General features: G+C 45.6%; 2 protein-coding genes across 5 annotated transcripts; both read right to left on the reverse strand.

Annotated features, from left to right (window-relative positions):
- Positions 1 to 2,815: 2,815 nt before the first annotated feature.
- Positions 2,816 to 9,301, reverse strand: LOC119221775 (protein mono-ADP-ribosyltransferase PARP14-like). Of its 3 annotated transcripts, XM_062560575.1 has the most exons (8): positions 9,017 to 9,301; positions 8,547 to 8,665; positions 5,891 to 7,843; positions 5,452 to 5,691; positions 5,132 to 5,356; positions 4,568 to 4,637; positions 3,767 to 4,410; positions 2,816 to 3,262 (listed from the first exon to the last, which is right to left on the reverse strand). In XM_062560575.1, exons 1-8 carry the CDS (start codon positions 9,189 to 9,191, stop codon positions 3,251 to 3,253), a joined length of 3,438 nt encoding a protein of 1,145 aa, XP_062416559.1. In that variant the 5' UTR covers positions 9,192 to 9,301; the 3' UTR covers positions 2,816 to 3,250. The 3 variants fall into 3 exon arrangements, with proteins under 3 accessions (XP_062416559.1, XP_062416558.1, XP_062416567.1); XM_062560574.1 differs by having other exon boundaries at positions 2,816 to 4,410; positions 9,017 to 9,298; XM_062560583.1 differs by lacking the exons at positions 5,132 to 5,356; positions 5,452 to 5,691 and having other exon boundaries at positions 2,816 to 4,410; positions 9,017 to 9,300.
- A 1,408-nt stretch (positions 9,302 to 10,709) lies between these two features.
- LOC119222930 (tripartite motif-containing protein 16-like) lies at positions 10,710 to 14,869 on the reverse strand. 2 transcript variants are annotated; one of them, XM_062560588.1, is made up of 7 exons: positions 14,526 to 14,869; positions 13,118 to 13,486; positions 12,951 to 13,046; positions 12,577 to 12,810; positions 12,215 to 12,380; positions 11,915 to 11,971; positions 10,710 to 11,848 (listed from the first exon to the last, which is right to left on the reverse strand). In XM_062560588.1, exons 1-7 carry the CDS (start codon positions 14,787 to 14,789, stop codon positions 11,265 to 11,267), a joined length of 1,770 nt encoding a protein of 589 aa, XP_062416572.1. In that variant the 5' UTR covers positions 14,790 to 14,869; the 3' UTR covers positions 10,710 to 11,264. The 2 variants fall into 2 exon arrangements, with proteins under 2 accessions (XP_062416572.1, XP_062416574.1); XM_062560590.1 differs by having other exon boundaries at positions 10,710 to 11,824; positions 14,526 to 14,866.
- Between the last annotated feature and the right edge of the window lie 319 nt (positions 14,870 to 15,188).

Below are 15,188 nucleotides of genomic sequence, written 5' to 3' on the forward strand. Positions count from 1 at the left end.
CGTCCCCACGGCCCCCGACCATGACCCCTCCAGGCCCGTCCCCACGGCCCCCGACCATGACCCCTCCAGCCCCGTCCCCACGGCCCCCGACCATGACCCCTCCCTCCCACCCTCTTGGGACCGCCTGGAAGTCGGTCCTTGAAGGGGGGGTGGGGTCAGGGGTTGGGTCGGCGCCCCCGGCCACGCCGACGCCGGAGCCGCACAGCTCGGCGCCCCACGCCACGACGACGCCGGAGCCGCACAGCTCGGCGCCCCACGCCACGACGACGCCGGAGCCGCACAGCTCTGCGCCCCACGCCACGACGACGCCGGAGCCGCACAGCTCTGCGCCCCACGCCACGACGACGCCGGAGCCGCACAGCTCGGCCCCCCACGCCACGACGACGGCGGAGCCGCACAGCTCTGCGCCCCACGCCACGACGACGCCGGAGCCGCACAGCTGTGCGCCCCACGCCACGACGACGCCGGAGCCGCACAGCTCTGCGCCCCACGCCACGACGACGCCGGAGCCGCACAGCTCGGCGCCCCACGCCACGACGACGCCGGAGCCGCACAGCTCGGCGCCCCACGCCACGACGACGCCGGAGCCGCACAGCTCGGCGCCCCCTGAGGCCCGGCCGCCGACCCGGCAGACCCCCCGAGACCCTGAGGCCCGGCCGCCGACCCGGCAGACCCCCAGAGCACCCCACGCCCGGCCGCCGCCCCGGCAGGCCGCCGGACCATAGCTGTCGGGTCCCCACCCTCCCGCCCCTTGTCTGATTTTCATGGTTCTGCCCCCCTTTAGGACCGTCTGGAATTCGGTCCTTGAGGGGGGGGTTCTGTCACGGTTTGGGTCTGCTCTGTCTTATTTTGTAGTTTTCATGTCTCTGGTGTTCCTGGGTAACTTCACTTCCTGCCTTGTCCTGTCTTCCCTTGTGATTGTCTGCCGTGCCTGATCGTTTCCACCTGTGTTCAATCACCTGCACCTCCCTTGTGTATTTAAGCCCTGTGAGTCCCTTGTCTGGTGTGGCGTCATTACATGTCAGCGTTCATGTGTCAAGTAAGTCAAGTCAAGTCTGTTTCGTGTTTTCAAGTCTTCAAGTCCAGGTCCCTGTTTTTGTCTGTTTTGTTTTCTCCTCCTTCCTCCCTTTTTTTGGTTGGAGCGATTTTGGTTTTGACAACTAAAGCCCTTTTATTTTTCATCAACTCTGCGTTTGAGTCCTCCCTCCTTGCCCTCGACCGCATCACCCTCCTGACAATAGTCAGATGCAGAAAACCCTCTGCACACAGCACAATGAGTCATATTGCTGATTGCCTTTTTAGGTAGTGTAAAAATTAAATGTGATATGCGAACGACAGATTTATTCTGTCAGGAGAAAAGTGACAATTAGAACGAATATGGGGAGCAAGTTAAACTCCACGACGTGGTATCGGTTCCAAACTCCAGGTTCTTTGACCTGCTGCTGTTTTTGTAGCACACTCCCACAGACCAAGTACCACCACTCCAACTGACCTCCGAGTAGCACCGCTCTGACAAACCCTCACTGCACGACACCTGCATGGTCAGATTTGGTGGTTGAGGATAAATTGTTCGGGGACCAGCTCGTGCTTCTTCAACACGGGACGCTGCGGTGAGTCTCCAGGTGAGCCGGGCAGTAGGACGCCATGCACGTCAGGCACGATATGGCAGCTTTGTTGGGTCCAGCGCTGCTGCAAAGGTCACGGGCATTAATTTGCGCCAAAATGCCTTTGTAAAAAGGGGTTATTTTTTATTGGAAGGGAAGGAAAGATTTCAGAAAGTATCCTACCTCACAATGTTAAAAAGTCCCCATCATTCTTGGTAAAATCAAACTTTAAAGTTGGCCCTGATTCCCGGATGTGACACATCACTTTTTCAGCGCTCGAGAAGGATCCATACATTCATATTTTGCTCTTGAAAGGACAAAAACTTGATAAATACCACAGAATTGTCTCTATCACTGATGTTACCACTACTAGTACCAGTTCAACCAATACCACGTATATAGACAAAAGCTTTGTAGCGTGTTTCCTGTCGAATAACTCTGCGCTCACCTCAGCCAGCATGGTGTTCCTCTTCAGAACCGGCCTCGGGCCGAACGTCTCCCTGCACTGAGGACAGCTGTACCGTCCCTTCTTGTCCTCCTGGTCCCAGCAACCAGAAGGGGCGAGGCTTTTCCAGAGCAGTGTGTGAGGTTCAAGGCTCAACGTTCACCAACTTAATCAACATGTTGTAAAGGAGCAAACAGCAGTCTCAAGCACCAAGAACAGTCATCTTTCAAAGTCTGAGGAAATTGAAATGCCTTGATTTGACGAACTTGGAGAACCAATTGTATTATCTCATTAATTGAGATTCCTTTTCAAAGCCACTTCATCTTTCTGAAGTGCATGAGCTTGAAACATATACGTGTAGTTTCTGGTAATAAATTACACATAACTGTTTACACTATCTTATCTGTAGATTTTCTATATGTTTAACTTGTATAACTTGTGAAACAAGGTGTGGGATTGTGCACCTAAGAAAACCCCCAAAAAGCTAAACAATGAATGAAACACAAGTATACACACTCACAAGGAAATGGGGTTAATGTGTTGCGTCTGTGAAACTGGGACGCTCTTCAGACAGAAAAAAATAAGTTTTATAATATTTTAATCGCCGCACCTCATCTTTGAAGGATGTGACTGGTTGAACGGAGCATTTGTCTAGCTGTAGGAAGCTCCTTGTGGACCAGAGGCTGCAGGTGCATTGCAAACTAGACAGAGCTACACACACAGAGTTAAACAGTGAAACAAAAATGGAGATATGACAAAATGTGTTTGCAATTAATGCTTTTATTGGTTAAATACAGATTTTTATCAAACATAAAAATGACTTAATAACGATTAATTAAAGGTTAATGGAAAGTGAATTAAAATCCCACTCGCTGGAGTTATGGACGGTCCCAATTTAAACCCCACTCAAATACATTACCAACATATACACATTAGCCCAATCATCTTACATATCAACAATTTTTTGGCTAATTCTTAAAGTAGTAATTACAGAGGTTAAACTCTTTAGAATAAAAATGTCCCTCCACCTTTTTCAGAATCACTGCCTCACTTGTTTGACTTTCTTGCGATTCTCGATCCCAATTCTTTGTCCCTTTAGTTCAAGCTACCCGATATATTTTTGTTGTGTTGACAATGGATTAATTGTCCGCTCGTTGTGTCACAGAGAATCATCCCCCGACCATGAAGTTCCCCGCGGAGATCAAGAGTTGGTCTAGACAAAAAAAAATGGAATGAATTTTGGATAAACATTTGCCAGGGGGACAAAAAAAGACTACATCTTTAAAGTAGCTTTCCCTTTTTTCATAACAGCCTTTGCTGCCATTTCTGCGGCCTCCAAAGGTGTTTTGGCTCCCTCTGCTGCCTCGTTACCGATAACACCACCTATTACTCCCCCAGCTACCACCATGCCAGCGGCAGCGACACCCAACACCACTTGTCCTGCCGTTGCTACTCCTGCACTCACTGGCGTTGCAATGCCACTTAGCATTGGAACTGTTTTTAAAAGTTTCACCACTTGCGCACAGTTCCTTACAGCCGTGACAACCAATCCGACCATCACTGCCAATCCAAAAAAAGCTCCCAACAGTGCTCCTGTTGCTGTGCCCGCCAGCTGGATCAGGAGCCTCTCATTCACACTGGCTTTTGCCTGCTTCCTGATCTCTTCCTGCGACATGTTTCCAGACAACAGTTTTTGTTGTATGCGGTGTTCCTCTACCTGGATCTCTTTCTCCACCACCTCAAACATCTCGTTGGTGTAGTGGCCTCCATTGTTTTGCGTCACCATCTCGTCTATTGTGTTGAGCAGGTCCTCCACTCGGGCCTGGTTGCTCCTGTAGTTGTTCTGCTGTTTGTTCGTCCAGTGTTTATTGTCGACGACGTGGCACCGGCCGCCGCACTTCTCCACCAGATCTCTCAGACTCTCATTCTGACGGACGAACTGCGCGATGGACATCCCTTTGGGGAGGTCGTCGCCATGCGTGAAGACAATCACGGCATATTTCAAAACCTCTTCGGTGAAATATTTGCATATTTTCTTGGTGACGGCAAGCTCGTGCTCTGTGAATTTTTCTACTTTCAGCACGATGAGAAAGGCGTGGGGCCCGGGAGCGCACTCCGTGATGCACTTCACTATCTCAGCCTTCAGCATCTCCTCAGGCTTTTCTGTGTCGAAGAAACCAGGAGTGTCGATCAAAGTGGTGCTTCTACCGTTGACAGATTGGGTTTCTGCTTGACATTGAATTGTTCCAGAGTTGGGAGAATGGTCTGTTTTGAAGATGTTTGCTCCAAATATGGTGTTAGCTAGGTGGCTTTTCCCATGTCCAGTTTTCCCCAGCACGACGATCCTTCTTGTATTTGACACTGGAAGAGACAAATACATTTGGAGGCTGACAATATGTACCTTACTGCAAATCAAATACATCTGATCTAATCTAGTTACTATCTAAGAAAAAAACGGAAGATGAGTGACACAGGTCTGTATTCCAGTTTTTTGCTACAATATCACATTAATGGGCACCTTGGTCGGGTTGAGGAACATCTTTTGCCAATCTATTGAGTTGCAAAGCTTCCTGGACATAACTGAAGGCCTGCAGAGAAAAAGAGAGGGTTCAATAGCACTGATGTACTCACTAAAATGTTAAGTGAGTTGTTAATGCTGGTTTGTTACTGCAATGATCAACTCTAGTCTGGACTGTATTGTTTTACCAGAGGTCATGTTCTTAGGAAATACAAAGATATTAAAAAGCTAAATCATTGTTGAACAATATCCAATGGGTTTTCGAGATTAGACATTTTGACCAATTTAAAATGCTTCTTTACTCACAAATTTGCATTTAACAAAAGCCCACTCTGCATTCATATGCAGGTATCTGTTTTTTTCAGATTCATCATTTTGTGTAAATAAATGTACAATTATTACTTCAATAGAATTATTTTTGACAAAACATTTATTGCACTCAATACAAGCCATATTTTTTAACCTCTATTGACCAATGAAAATTGTATACTCTTATTATATTCCGTACAACTTCAACCCATCATGGATTGTCTGTGTTTTTGCTACAATGCATTTCCATTGTACCTCCATGAATGCTTCATCATCGGGGGGGATGACGACGCGGACCACGAAGGGTGTTTTGCTGGCTCTGTTCTGTTTAAACTTAAGAACTTCCTCCAGTAGCACCGTGGCGGCTAATATGCCCGGAAACCGCAGGGCGATCCCAGCACCGAGAACAGGGAAAGCAACTGATCCAAACCCTCTGTTGTCACAGGATGTGAGGATGTTGCTGATGGCCAGTTTCAGAACCTAGAAGATATCAGAGTCCAAGTGTTTTTAAGACGAGACTAAATAAAATCTGTATTAACGTGCGAAGAACAGAATACACTCCTCCACTATCGCACCTGAACTGGTGTTCCATCTTGGTCTTCGTCCCAGGGAAAGAGGTTGACGAAGAACACTGCATTAGACGGAAGTGCAGGCAAGCCCTCCACCAGGACTACGTCACCAGGCATAGCAGTTTCTTCTTCTGCTTCCTTTTGAAACTGTGTGATCAACTGGGGACCAACCATTTGAAACAAAGTGTCTCCAACACGGGTGGAAAGAGGTTCATGGCCAAGCATGGGTGAAACCAAGGCATCCACCTAGAAGGAGTGCAGGAGATGGTGTTGGCTTACTATACTATACTGTAAACCAGCTAATACACACTGGACGAAATGAAAATCCCCCCTTTCGAAACTTAGTTGACACATAAACATTCACTATGTCAACCACGTATGCTGTAATTCTTAAACAGTGTGTGTTTTCTTACCATCCAATGAGCAAGTTGAATACTTCTCTCACCTGCTGGGTCTCCACAGATCCCTGAACGATCTCCACAAGGTCGCCATGTTCAGGAGCTCCAGCAGTGGCTCCCATTTGAAACCCCGGATCTCTGGGTACCTTGCTTCCGCTACTTATCCCGTGGAGATGACGGTCACATGCTTCCTGCATAGCCCTAACCACCTCTACTCTGGTATCAATCAGAATGATTCTACTCAGCCTTCGCCCTCCCTGACTGCCAAACTTCTTAACAGCAGTTACAATAGCGTCAGAGCACAATGCGACGGGTACACCAAACACACCTGAGCTGATGCACGGAATGGCTATTGACATCGACCGCATCGACTCTGCTGAATTCAGAGCAGACTGGACAGCTGTTTCCAGTAAGATCCTCTCTCTGCCACCTGATTTTCCTCCCACAGGCCCAACAGCATGCAGCAGACATTTGCATTTTAAGTTCCCCCCTGTGGTCAACACTACATCACCTGTAGGAACTTTTCCCCGCTGCTTCACTATAGCTCTGCACTCCTTTTGCACGTCAGGGCCACCTGCTTTACTTAATGCAGCAGCGACCCCTCCGGTGTGCTCCAGATCTTCATTGGCAGCGTTCACCAGGACATCAGCTTCCTGTTTGGTGATGTCACCCTGACACACCAGCACCTGTAACCCATCTGGAAGGCTGTAGCTAGCAACTGTTGCGTTTACTTCACTTAAACTTGGATGGTCTTCAAAATGTGAGTCCACAAATAGTTCTAGACAGTTTCTGATCTCGGTCACTTTGCAGGATGGACCTTGCAGCACCACCGTGGATCCAGAGGAAGATGTTCTGGGAATAAAGGTAACCCCTGTACAGTCAATATCATACGCCTGCAGCAATTCTGGCAACTTTTCTGCTAAATCTGGGAAAGGCAGATGGACTATGCTTTTATTACTGGAGTCGTCCAAAGACTGTATGACAACTTCCCTTAGCTTGTCGACCTCTTTGGTGTGGCCCAGTAGCCACAATGTGCTCCCTGGGCCAAAGACTACCTGAGCCCTGTATTGGCCCTGGTTGATGTCAAATGTTATGGACTTTAGCTTTTCAAGAAGATCAGGTGGCACAGAGGAGCAGTTAGGGACATCCATTCTTACTTCCTTGATCTCAGCTTGCAGTGCCTTTAAAAATTCATCAAGATCCTCAGAGAATAGAGATAAGAAACGAACCTCTGTGTCTCGTATTTCTATTTCCACCTTGCCACCAACCCCTAAAAAGTCCCGTAGCTCAGCTGGGCCACTGTATGCCTTTCTTAAGAAGGCCAATAGAAGTGGGCTTATGTCAGAAACGGTCCTTTCCAAAACAAGGTTCTCGTGCTGAGAGATACAATCTCCAGCCTTAAGAATCTCTTTGACAGAACCTTCCAAAACTATTTGACCTGCAGCTTCCTGCGTGACCTTCACTTCGGGAAAATCTTGTCGCAATCTGTGCTCAATCTCTTTCCAGAGGAGGCGGAGCTTGGCCTCACCCAGTCGACAGGTCCTCTTTTGCTTCACGTGACCTGACCGTCGCTTAACATGCGAGTCGTTAATATCCATCAACCTGCCGTTCACTTGAGAACGCTCCCCAACCACAACGACCATCCCAACATTGCTGTACACCTTCACCTCACCTGTGGCCTGAGAAGAAGTGCCAGGCTGAAGTAAAGCTTTAACCTTGTGAGGGTCCGACTCATAGTGGCACAGGTAGCCACCAAAGAGCTTGTCTACCTCGGCTCTCCAGTTACTGACTGCAGCACCAGCTTGAGCTAACCGGCTAACTAGAACCCTGTCCTCCTCTGGGTACAGCTGGGCAGAGCAGGCCACAGAGGTGAGTCCCTTATCGAGTTCTTTCTTAGCGTGGGGACACTCGTTCAGGTAACGTAGCAGGTGAGAATCAAGTCGCAGTTCATATTTCTCTTCACTTGGCGAAGGTGTTGAAGCAGGATTGCATAGAGGGATCTGTGTTCAAAGAAAAACGCTTTGTGAAAAATAAATCCATTCCTATGCAGGGACATTAACATTTAACTTTTTTGGCTTGACATAAATATATGATGGCAAAACAAATTCATGCAAGCAAAATTACAATAGCAAGTGCAACTCAAACAGACCATGTCTCAAGACTTCTATCACTAATCTGCTCTCGAGATTGTACAGTAAGTGTGAGTGAGTATAACTAGATTTGGTGGCTACATTCCTCCTCTTTGGACTGGTCGAATATCATTACCAAAACAGAAGCTATGTCGGGGTATAAAGGTGGCTTCCAATCTGCCACTAAACACGTCTACACTTTTTAATTGTTGTTCTATTTATATATTTATATTACATTATTATACACTATTATAAATCATTTGAAGGCTAGAAATAACTGTTTGGATATCTACTGTTTTTCAAGTGATTTGCCGAACTGAAATCTCTGACAGGGTGATCCTTTACTGCAGTCAAATATTGTTGAAATATTCCACATAAAAAGAAAATAGTATTGCAATCAAAACCATAGTCACATAAGTAACAATTAGCTGTACATAAAGTATAAAAGTTCAAATTAGTCGTTTAGGACGATGTTTATTACTGTCATATACGCACTCGCCCGTAGGAAGTGCACGCACGGGGCCTATGCGCACGCGCACAGCTGTGTCCTCTATTAAATAATAGCTGTCCCGACCTGTGGTTGATCTGTAAGGTCCCGGCTCGGAGAGGAGGCTCCAGGCTCAAGGCTGCCTCGGACGGACAACACCAAACCGTCCACGACATGCTCCGATCTCCTCAGGACCTCCTGCTGATCTAAGAAAGACAAGAAGACATTTAGTTGATAAAGTTACAAATAAAATGAAAAAATACGCTTATACTTTTTTAGAGTTAATATGAAATATATTTATTTGTCTTGAGCCGACTCAACAAGTTTGTTAGCTTCCAAATCTCATTTCTGGTCTTACTGTTTTAGGTTTCACTTTCGGGGATGAAAAAAAAAGATTTCCGTCTTGGAAATCTTTACCCACGGTGTGATTAACCGACATGTGATTGTAGTATCACTTGAATTCCAAACAATATACATTAAAAAAACCAACTATCCATCCATCGATGGATGTCTGTTTATGGATGGGTACATAAACTGTGTCTTAAGGCCTCGCTTACCTCTTTGGTCCGTGAACTTAACGCTGTAGGTGCTCTCGTTCAGCCTCTCCAGCGGCCCGCAGTCTCCTCCGCCCGATTTGCGGCGCACGCTGAAATATCTCCGAATCGTCCTCGCGCGCTCCCCCAGGGGGTCGCGGCACTCAAAGAAAACAGGGTGCTGGTAAACGTCACCCATGGCGCTCAGCTCCCGAGGAGAGCAGGAAGACGGGTGAAGCAGCCCCTCTGACTGCTGCGCCTCTGGTGTCAACAAGGCGCAGTCACGTGATTCATGGCTGTGGAACGTCCTGAGACGTGAGAGAAAAATGCTTTATTGTGTAGGAACTCGTGTAAAAGTGAAGGTAACATTATTTAAAGATAACAATTAGTATTATTTTTATTATCATTACTGGAGAACTTTCTTTTTTTTTGACGGGCCGTGGGGCTTTTAATAGAACTTCTTTTTTTAGACGCATATACAAACGAACCTTTTGCTGGATGCGTGACGTTGGACAGAGGGCGTGGCCTCCAGAAACACGAAAAACAGAAGTGCGTCAAATCTCTGTTGCCGATTAGCTCGTCACCTCTTTAGTTCGACCAGAATCAAACCTCAGTGCACTTTGCTGACACCAAACTAACTTGCCACCTGTCTTCATGTTTTTATTATGTTTTTATTTAAACTTGAAAGAAATACACAGATGGCCACAGTGGGTCACGTGTCTGTTGGTTACTGATCATCTGGTTGCTCTGTGTAAAGTAGCTCCGGTCATCAGGGTACAAAAGGGCGACTGAATACAAGTAATTAAAAAGTTATCTGCATGATAACATGTGCCAATGGATGAGATGAATTCATGTTCATGAAACCTTTAACGTTATAACGTAACTTCTAAATGTTATAACATTTATCTCAGTTTATCTTTGCTTTTCTCAATTATTTCTCTCCTTTTTCACCTCAAATATCACTCTATTTTGGTCAGGAGCTAATCTCTTAGGGGGCAATATGGTAGGACAATAACGTGAATGAAAAAATACATATGGCAAAGTACAGTTAATATATTGTGACAATATTCCAATGTTACAACTAATAATTATGGCACGATCCGGCAGAGAATTACATATTTTTCATCCCTAAGGATTTAACTTATTCTTTCTATTCATTATTGTCGAAACATCATTTCAATGTAAACTTGACTTCATTTTCTTCAAATGGACATTTCATTCTAAATACATTTCATTAAATGTGAACTGAAGTTTCGGTCCGTCCTCTCTCTGATAGCATTATCATTATTTTAAAATGTCCTTGAGCATAAAGACAAATATTTGTGGAACCCCGCCTGGCTGTTTGAGTGGTGACTGTGTTAAAGGTGTGTCCTTGCAACTTGGCACCAACTCATATCTGCTATTTATAGGGAGTAGCTAACACACACACGCATATGTCACAGAGCTTTCAAAGACACTTTGATATAACTATTTCAATATTTTGAAATCATTTCTTTACCTTTTTAGATTGAGTGAATTACACCTTTAGTTTTCTACACACAACAGTGTGAATGATTTAATATCGTCAGGCGCAGAAAACCCTGGACACACATCACAATGAGTCATATCGCTGATTGCAATTTCCCTTTTAGCTTAGTGTAAAGATTACATGTGATATGCAAAGGATGGACTTGTGGCGGTTTATCCTGTCAGGAGACAAATAGAAACAAAGGGTGGTGCATATCCCTTTATTAACGTATGGATCCAAAACATATTCTTCAACCCATAAATGCTCCAAATTACAATAGACATGTATCACACCGGCCGGTATTTCTGGTTGAATTTCCTGTGGTGAAAAGCTACAGAGAAAACGGGAACTCAAAAATAGAACTTCGTCATCCAGGTACTGCTATTGTCTTCAGTTAAATCCCCTTAAACAAAGACGGGGTGCATTCCTTTCTTACTATTATTAGATTTCGAGGCCGAGTTGAAAACTGGGTGTGACTTTCTGCACAGTGACTGAACTGCATTATGCAAGCAGACAGACACATTCATAGTTCCCCAAGGCTCCATTCTGGTGCCTCTTCTGTTTCCATGAAAACCACTAAATATCTGTGCTGTAGAAATCAATTAGATTTGTCTTTTGAAAGGCGGCAAGACCTTAAAGAGAAGCAAGGCGGATGGAAGAGTTAATTTAAAAGGTCTTTCTTCTTGTAAAATAATATCCTGTCATTAACTATATCAACAGATCAACAGTGGCACATTATACAGTACATCCCCAATGTAAACGTTATTACCATAACTTTTTCACTTCTACGAAATGTCCTGTGAGATTGTTCTGACTGCCCTTCAGCTCAAAGCAAGGATAAGGCAGCTCAGTGAACCTGACGTGTTCTTCATGGAGCAGAGTCATCGAGTAGGAGATGTCATAAAAAGACAGGGTACCTAGTTTATAATCCAGGTACACGCCGACGCTGGAGAGAGAACGACGTACCAAGCACTGCTTGCTTTTGTTGTTGTGTTGGAAAGAGAACGAATTTGGGGAGCAAGTTAAACTCCACGACTTGGTATCGGTTCCAAACTCCAGGTTCTGTGACCTGCTGCTGTCTTTGTATAACACTCCCACAGACCAAGTACTACCACTCCAACTGACCTCCCAGTAGCACCGCTCTGACAAACCCTCACTGCACGACACCTGCATGATCGGAATTGGTGCTTGATAAGCATTATTATAACCATAACGCTTATTCTCATAATAATCATTCTTATAAGTACTTGTCGCCCGCCTGTTGTCTGTTGAAATGGTCAAATATTGGGAGATGGAGTTCCTGTCCAGGGTCAGAGGACAGCGATCTGAAGGAAGAACAAAGCAGAAACCTGCCTTTAATTATTTATTTTATCATGAATGTGCTATATCTGCAGAGTTTTAAATGTTTGACTCACAGCGTAAAAACTCCTCTCTGGTCTTTGGCACAGGTGGCACAACTTCTATAGCAGACACTGAGAGGAAAATAAATCATGAATTCTTCTGGACCTGGAGAGAACTATTGTAGGAACGTATGAATAAAGTTGAGTCATTGTGAACGTGTTTAATAAAGTTTGACTGACTGACTTATCTGACTGTTTTTAATGCACTTTATAATCCGGTGCGCTTTATATACAAAAATAGACCATTCATTGCTAGTGTGCCTTATAATCTAGTGCACTCTATAGTGCAAAAAATACGGTATTCATGAAAGTTACCTCTGGCACAGACTGTGGGCCATGCGTCCTTCAGAAGGCTCTCCATGTCATCCTTCAGTTTAAACAGGCAGTCGGTCACAGGCTTGAAGGATGCGTGTTGAGGATAGAAGACTAACACAGCTGGCAAGTCTGCAGATTCCCCGAAGGTGGAGAGGGACTGGAAAGTCTGGAGGGAAATCAATACGTTGGAGAATAGAAGAAGCCAAACGAAATAGAAAGCAACTAAATTCATCCAATAGCTTTGGGAGCTTCACACGTTGTACTTTCAAACATGGCCAGCAGATGTCCCCATTGAGCCGGACCGACTGTTGGCTCGTCACATCGTGACAGGACAAACGGGCTGCAGGTGGGTGAAGTGCTACCTGAATGAAGTGGATGTGGTCGTCGGTGCGAGACAGCAGCTCCAGGTCATTGTCCCTCTTCTTCATCTCGCTCATCTCCGTCTCCAGCTGCAGCTGCAGCTCTTCGGCCCGAGCGACCGCCGCCTCTCGCTGGGCGCCGATCAACTGCTTGGCCTCACCGCGGCGTTTTTGGACGGAGCGGATCATCTCATCGAAGATCTCGTCACAGGTCTTCTCTGCGGGCTCGAAAGAACTCTGTTCATTGAAACAAAAGAATTCTACTTGTTGAAAAGTTCTGATTTCTTTCGCCCATGTTTGTTATTACAGCCTTTCTGCAGTGGTTTTTAAATACCTGTTCACACTCAGGTTTAAGGAATGAAGTTTAATTTCCACACCTTGAAATTCTTCAAAACTTGTAGCAGCTCTTTCAACTCCTTCCCTCTCTTCTGGAACCTCTGCTTGACTTTCTTTTGACTCGCGAGCAGTTGTTTCTGCAACGAAACGTTGGGGTTAATAAAATTATACCTGCAGAACTCAGTTTCCTTGGTCGTGCTGCATCTACCTGCTCCTCGGCCCTCTCCGATGCAGACGACAACGTATCGTGGCCCTTGTGCTCATCAATAACGCACAAGTAGCAGATGCACTTCCTGTCCGTCCGACAGTAGACCTCCACCAGCTTGTTGTGCTTCTCGCACATCTTTTCCTGCAGCGGGATGGTGACGGAGACCAGCTCGTGCTTCTTCAACACGGGGACGCGGCGGTGAGGCTCCAGATGAGCCGGGCAGTAGGACGCCATGCACGTCAGGCACGACATGGTGGCTTTGTTGGGTCCGGCGCCGCTGCAGAAGTCACAGGCCACGTCGTGTGGGCCGGCACGGGCCAGAGGGGCAGAGGGCTGCTGGGGGCCGCTCCTCTTCAGCTTCTCCACCAGCTGTTGGGGAGGAATAGGTGGGAGGTTAACATCAGGACAAAGGAAGAACAGGGGGTTAAATGGTGATTCTCACTGTGGGAACAGGTCAGGAGCACATGTTCATAGACAATGACTGTGATTGGCTGATGGTACATTTAAATGTGTCATGTTATTGCATTTACTGTACTTCAATGCAAAATTCTGGCGCCCTATTTTATTCTACTTAATACTTACACCAGATTTTCAGAGGCAAGTTATTTACTTATTGAGCCACTATTATTTATTTAAAGATTCACATTATTAATACAAACAATAACTCACAACCTTAAACAACTCAACTATATCATTATATTTTCTACCACATAGAGTAAGATTAGCTTTAGTTGCACCAGCTGAAACTGTAAAAGGATCTACACATCAACATCAATAATTCTAATAAATATTTACAGATATTAGATATTAGAATATCATACAGATAATATATGTTCAATAACAGGAATATCGGGGCACTAACATGTGTAAGTAGGGTGGATCACTGTGAACCATTTAAGATGGAAGCTGTGTAGAAGCAGGCGTGGTTCACTGGGACAGTAAGCAGTGAAAGACCAATCATTCCAGATGTGATGAGCCCATATGACCACATGGTGTCCTAAATGAATATAGATGATCTACCAATAACTCCCATTCCTCATACACTGCACTGCACACAGTGGAGCTGTAAGTCGGACTGGTGGACGTGATGACTTCTTTATTGTCTCATTAAGTTAAAAAAAACTCTTTTATAAGGAAGTAAAAGCTTCAGAATTCACACGGTGGATAGTATTTACTTTCTCTTACTTTAATTTATTGGGTCAAAACGTAATATCTCATGCTTGTATTTGTTCATGCTTGTACATTAATTAAACCTACCTAAAAAAGCAATGACTAATTAGAGGGAAGAAGTCATTTCCGGGTAACTCGTTGCTCTCTCATTATAATCATTTCCTTCTTCATAGAACGTAGAACTAACGAGAGCAGTTTATTATTCAGCCTCCCGAAGTTACTTCCCGACTGTTTCTACCTCCACCTTTGCTCCTAACCCCCTCAACTCAGCCAGCATGGTGTTCCTCTTCAGAACCGGCCTCGGGCTGAACGTGTCCCTGCACTGAGGACAGCTGCACTGTCCCTTCTTGTCCTCCTGGTCCCAGCAGTCCTCGATGCAGCGTCTGCAGTAACTGTGTCCACAGGGGACGGTGACCGGCTCCTTCAGCAGGTCCAGACACACCGGGCAGCAGAACTGGTTCTGGTCCAGCTGGACGCCGGGCTCGTGCTGCTCCGTGGACATTTTTCTTTTTGTGAGGATTCAAGTTGGCCGAGAAAAGGAAACAGGAAGCAAATGTTTGGTTTCGTTTCTCCTCGGAGGGAGGCGGGGCTTAAACACATTTTTTACACCATCTACAACGGCTCTGCTTCCTTCCATGACAGCCTTTGCTGCCCTTTCTATTGCGCCCTGAGGTGTGTTTGCTTCCTGAACTACAGAATATCCTGCAAGATTTCACAGATTGATTGACGAGCCTCGTATGTCTTCCTTATTCCAGTGAACAGGGCGTTTCAAAAGTCCAACTAAAAGTCCTGAATTTTTTAATGACAGTTTCCAGATGAGCAGGTTGAAGTGGAACATCAAGATGCTTAACAAAGGCGACTGTGGGAAAGTGAGTACGAGATATGGTGTTATCTACTGTTT

Source organism: Pungitius pungitius, chromosome 1, assembly GCF_949316345.1.
Source record: "Pungitius pungitius chromosome 1, fPunPun2.1, whole genome shotgun sequence".
Classification (NCBI taxonomy): Eukaryota; Metazoa; Chordata; class Actinopteri; order Perciformes; family Gasterosteidae; genus Pungitius; species Pungitius pungitius.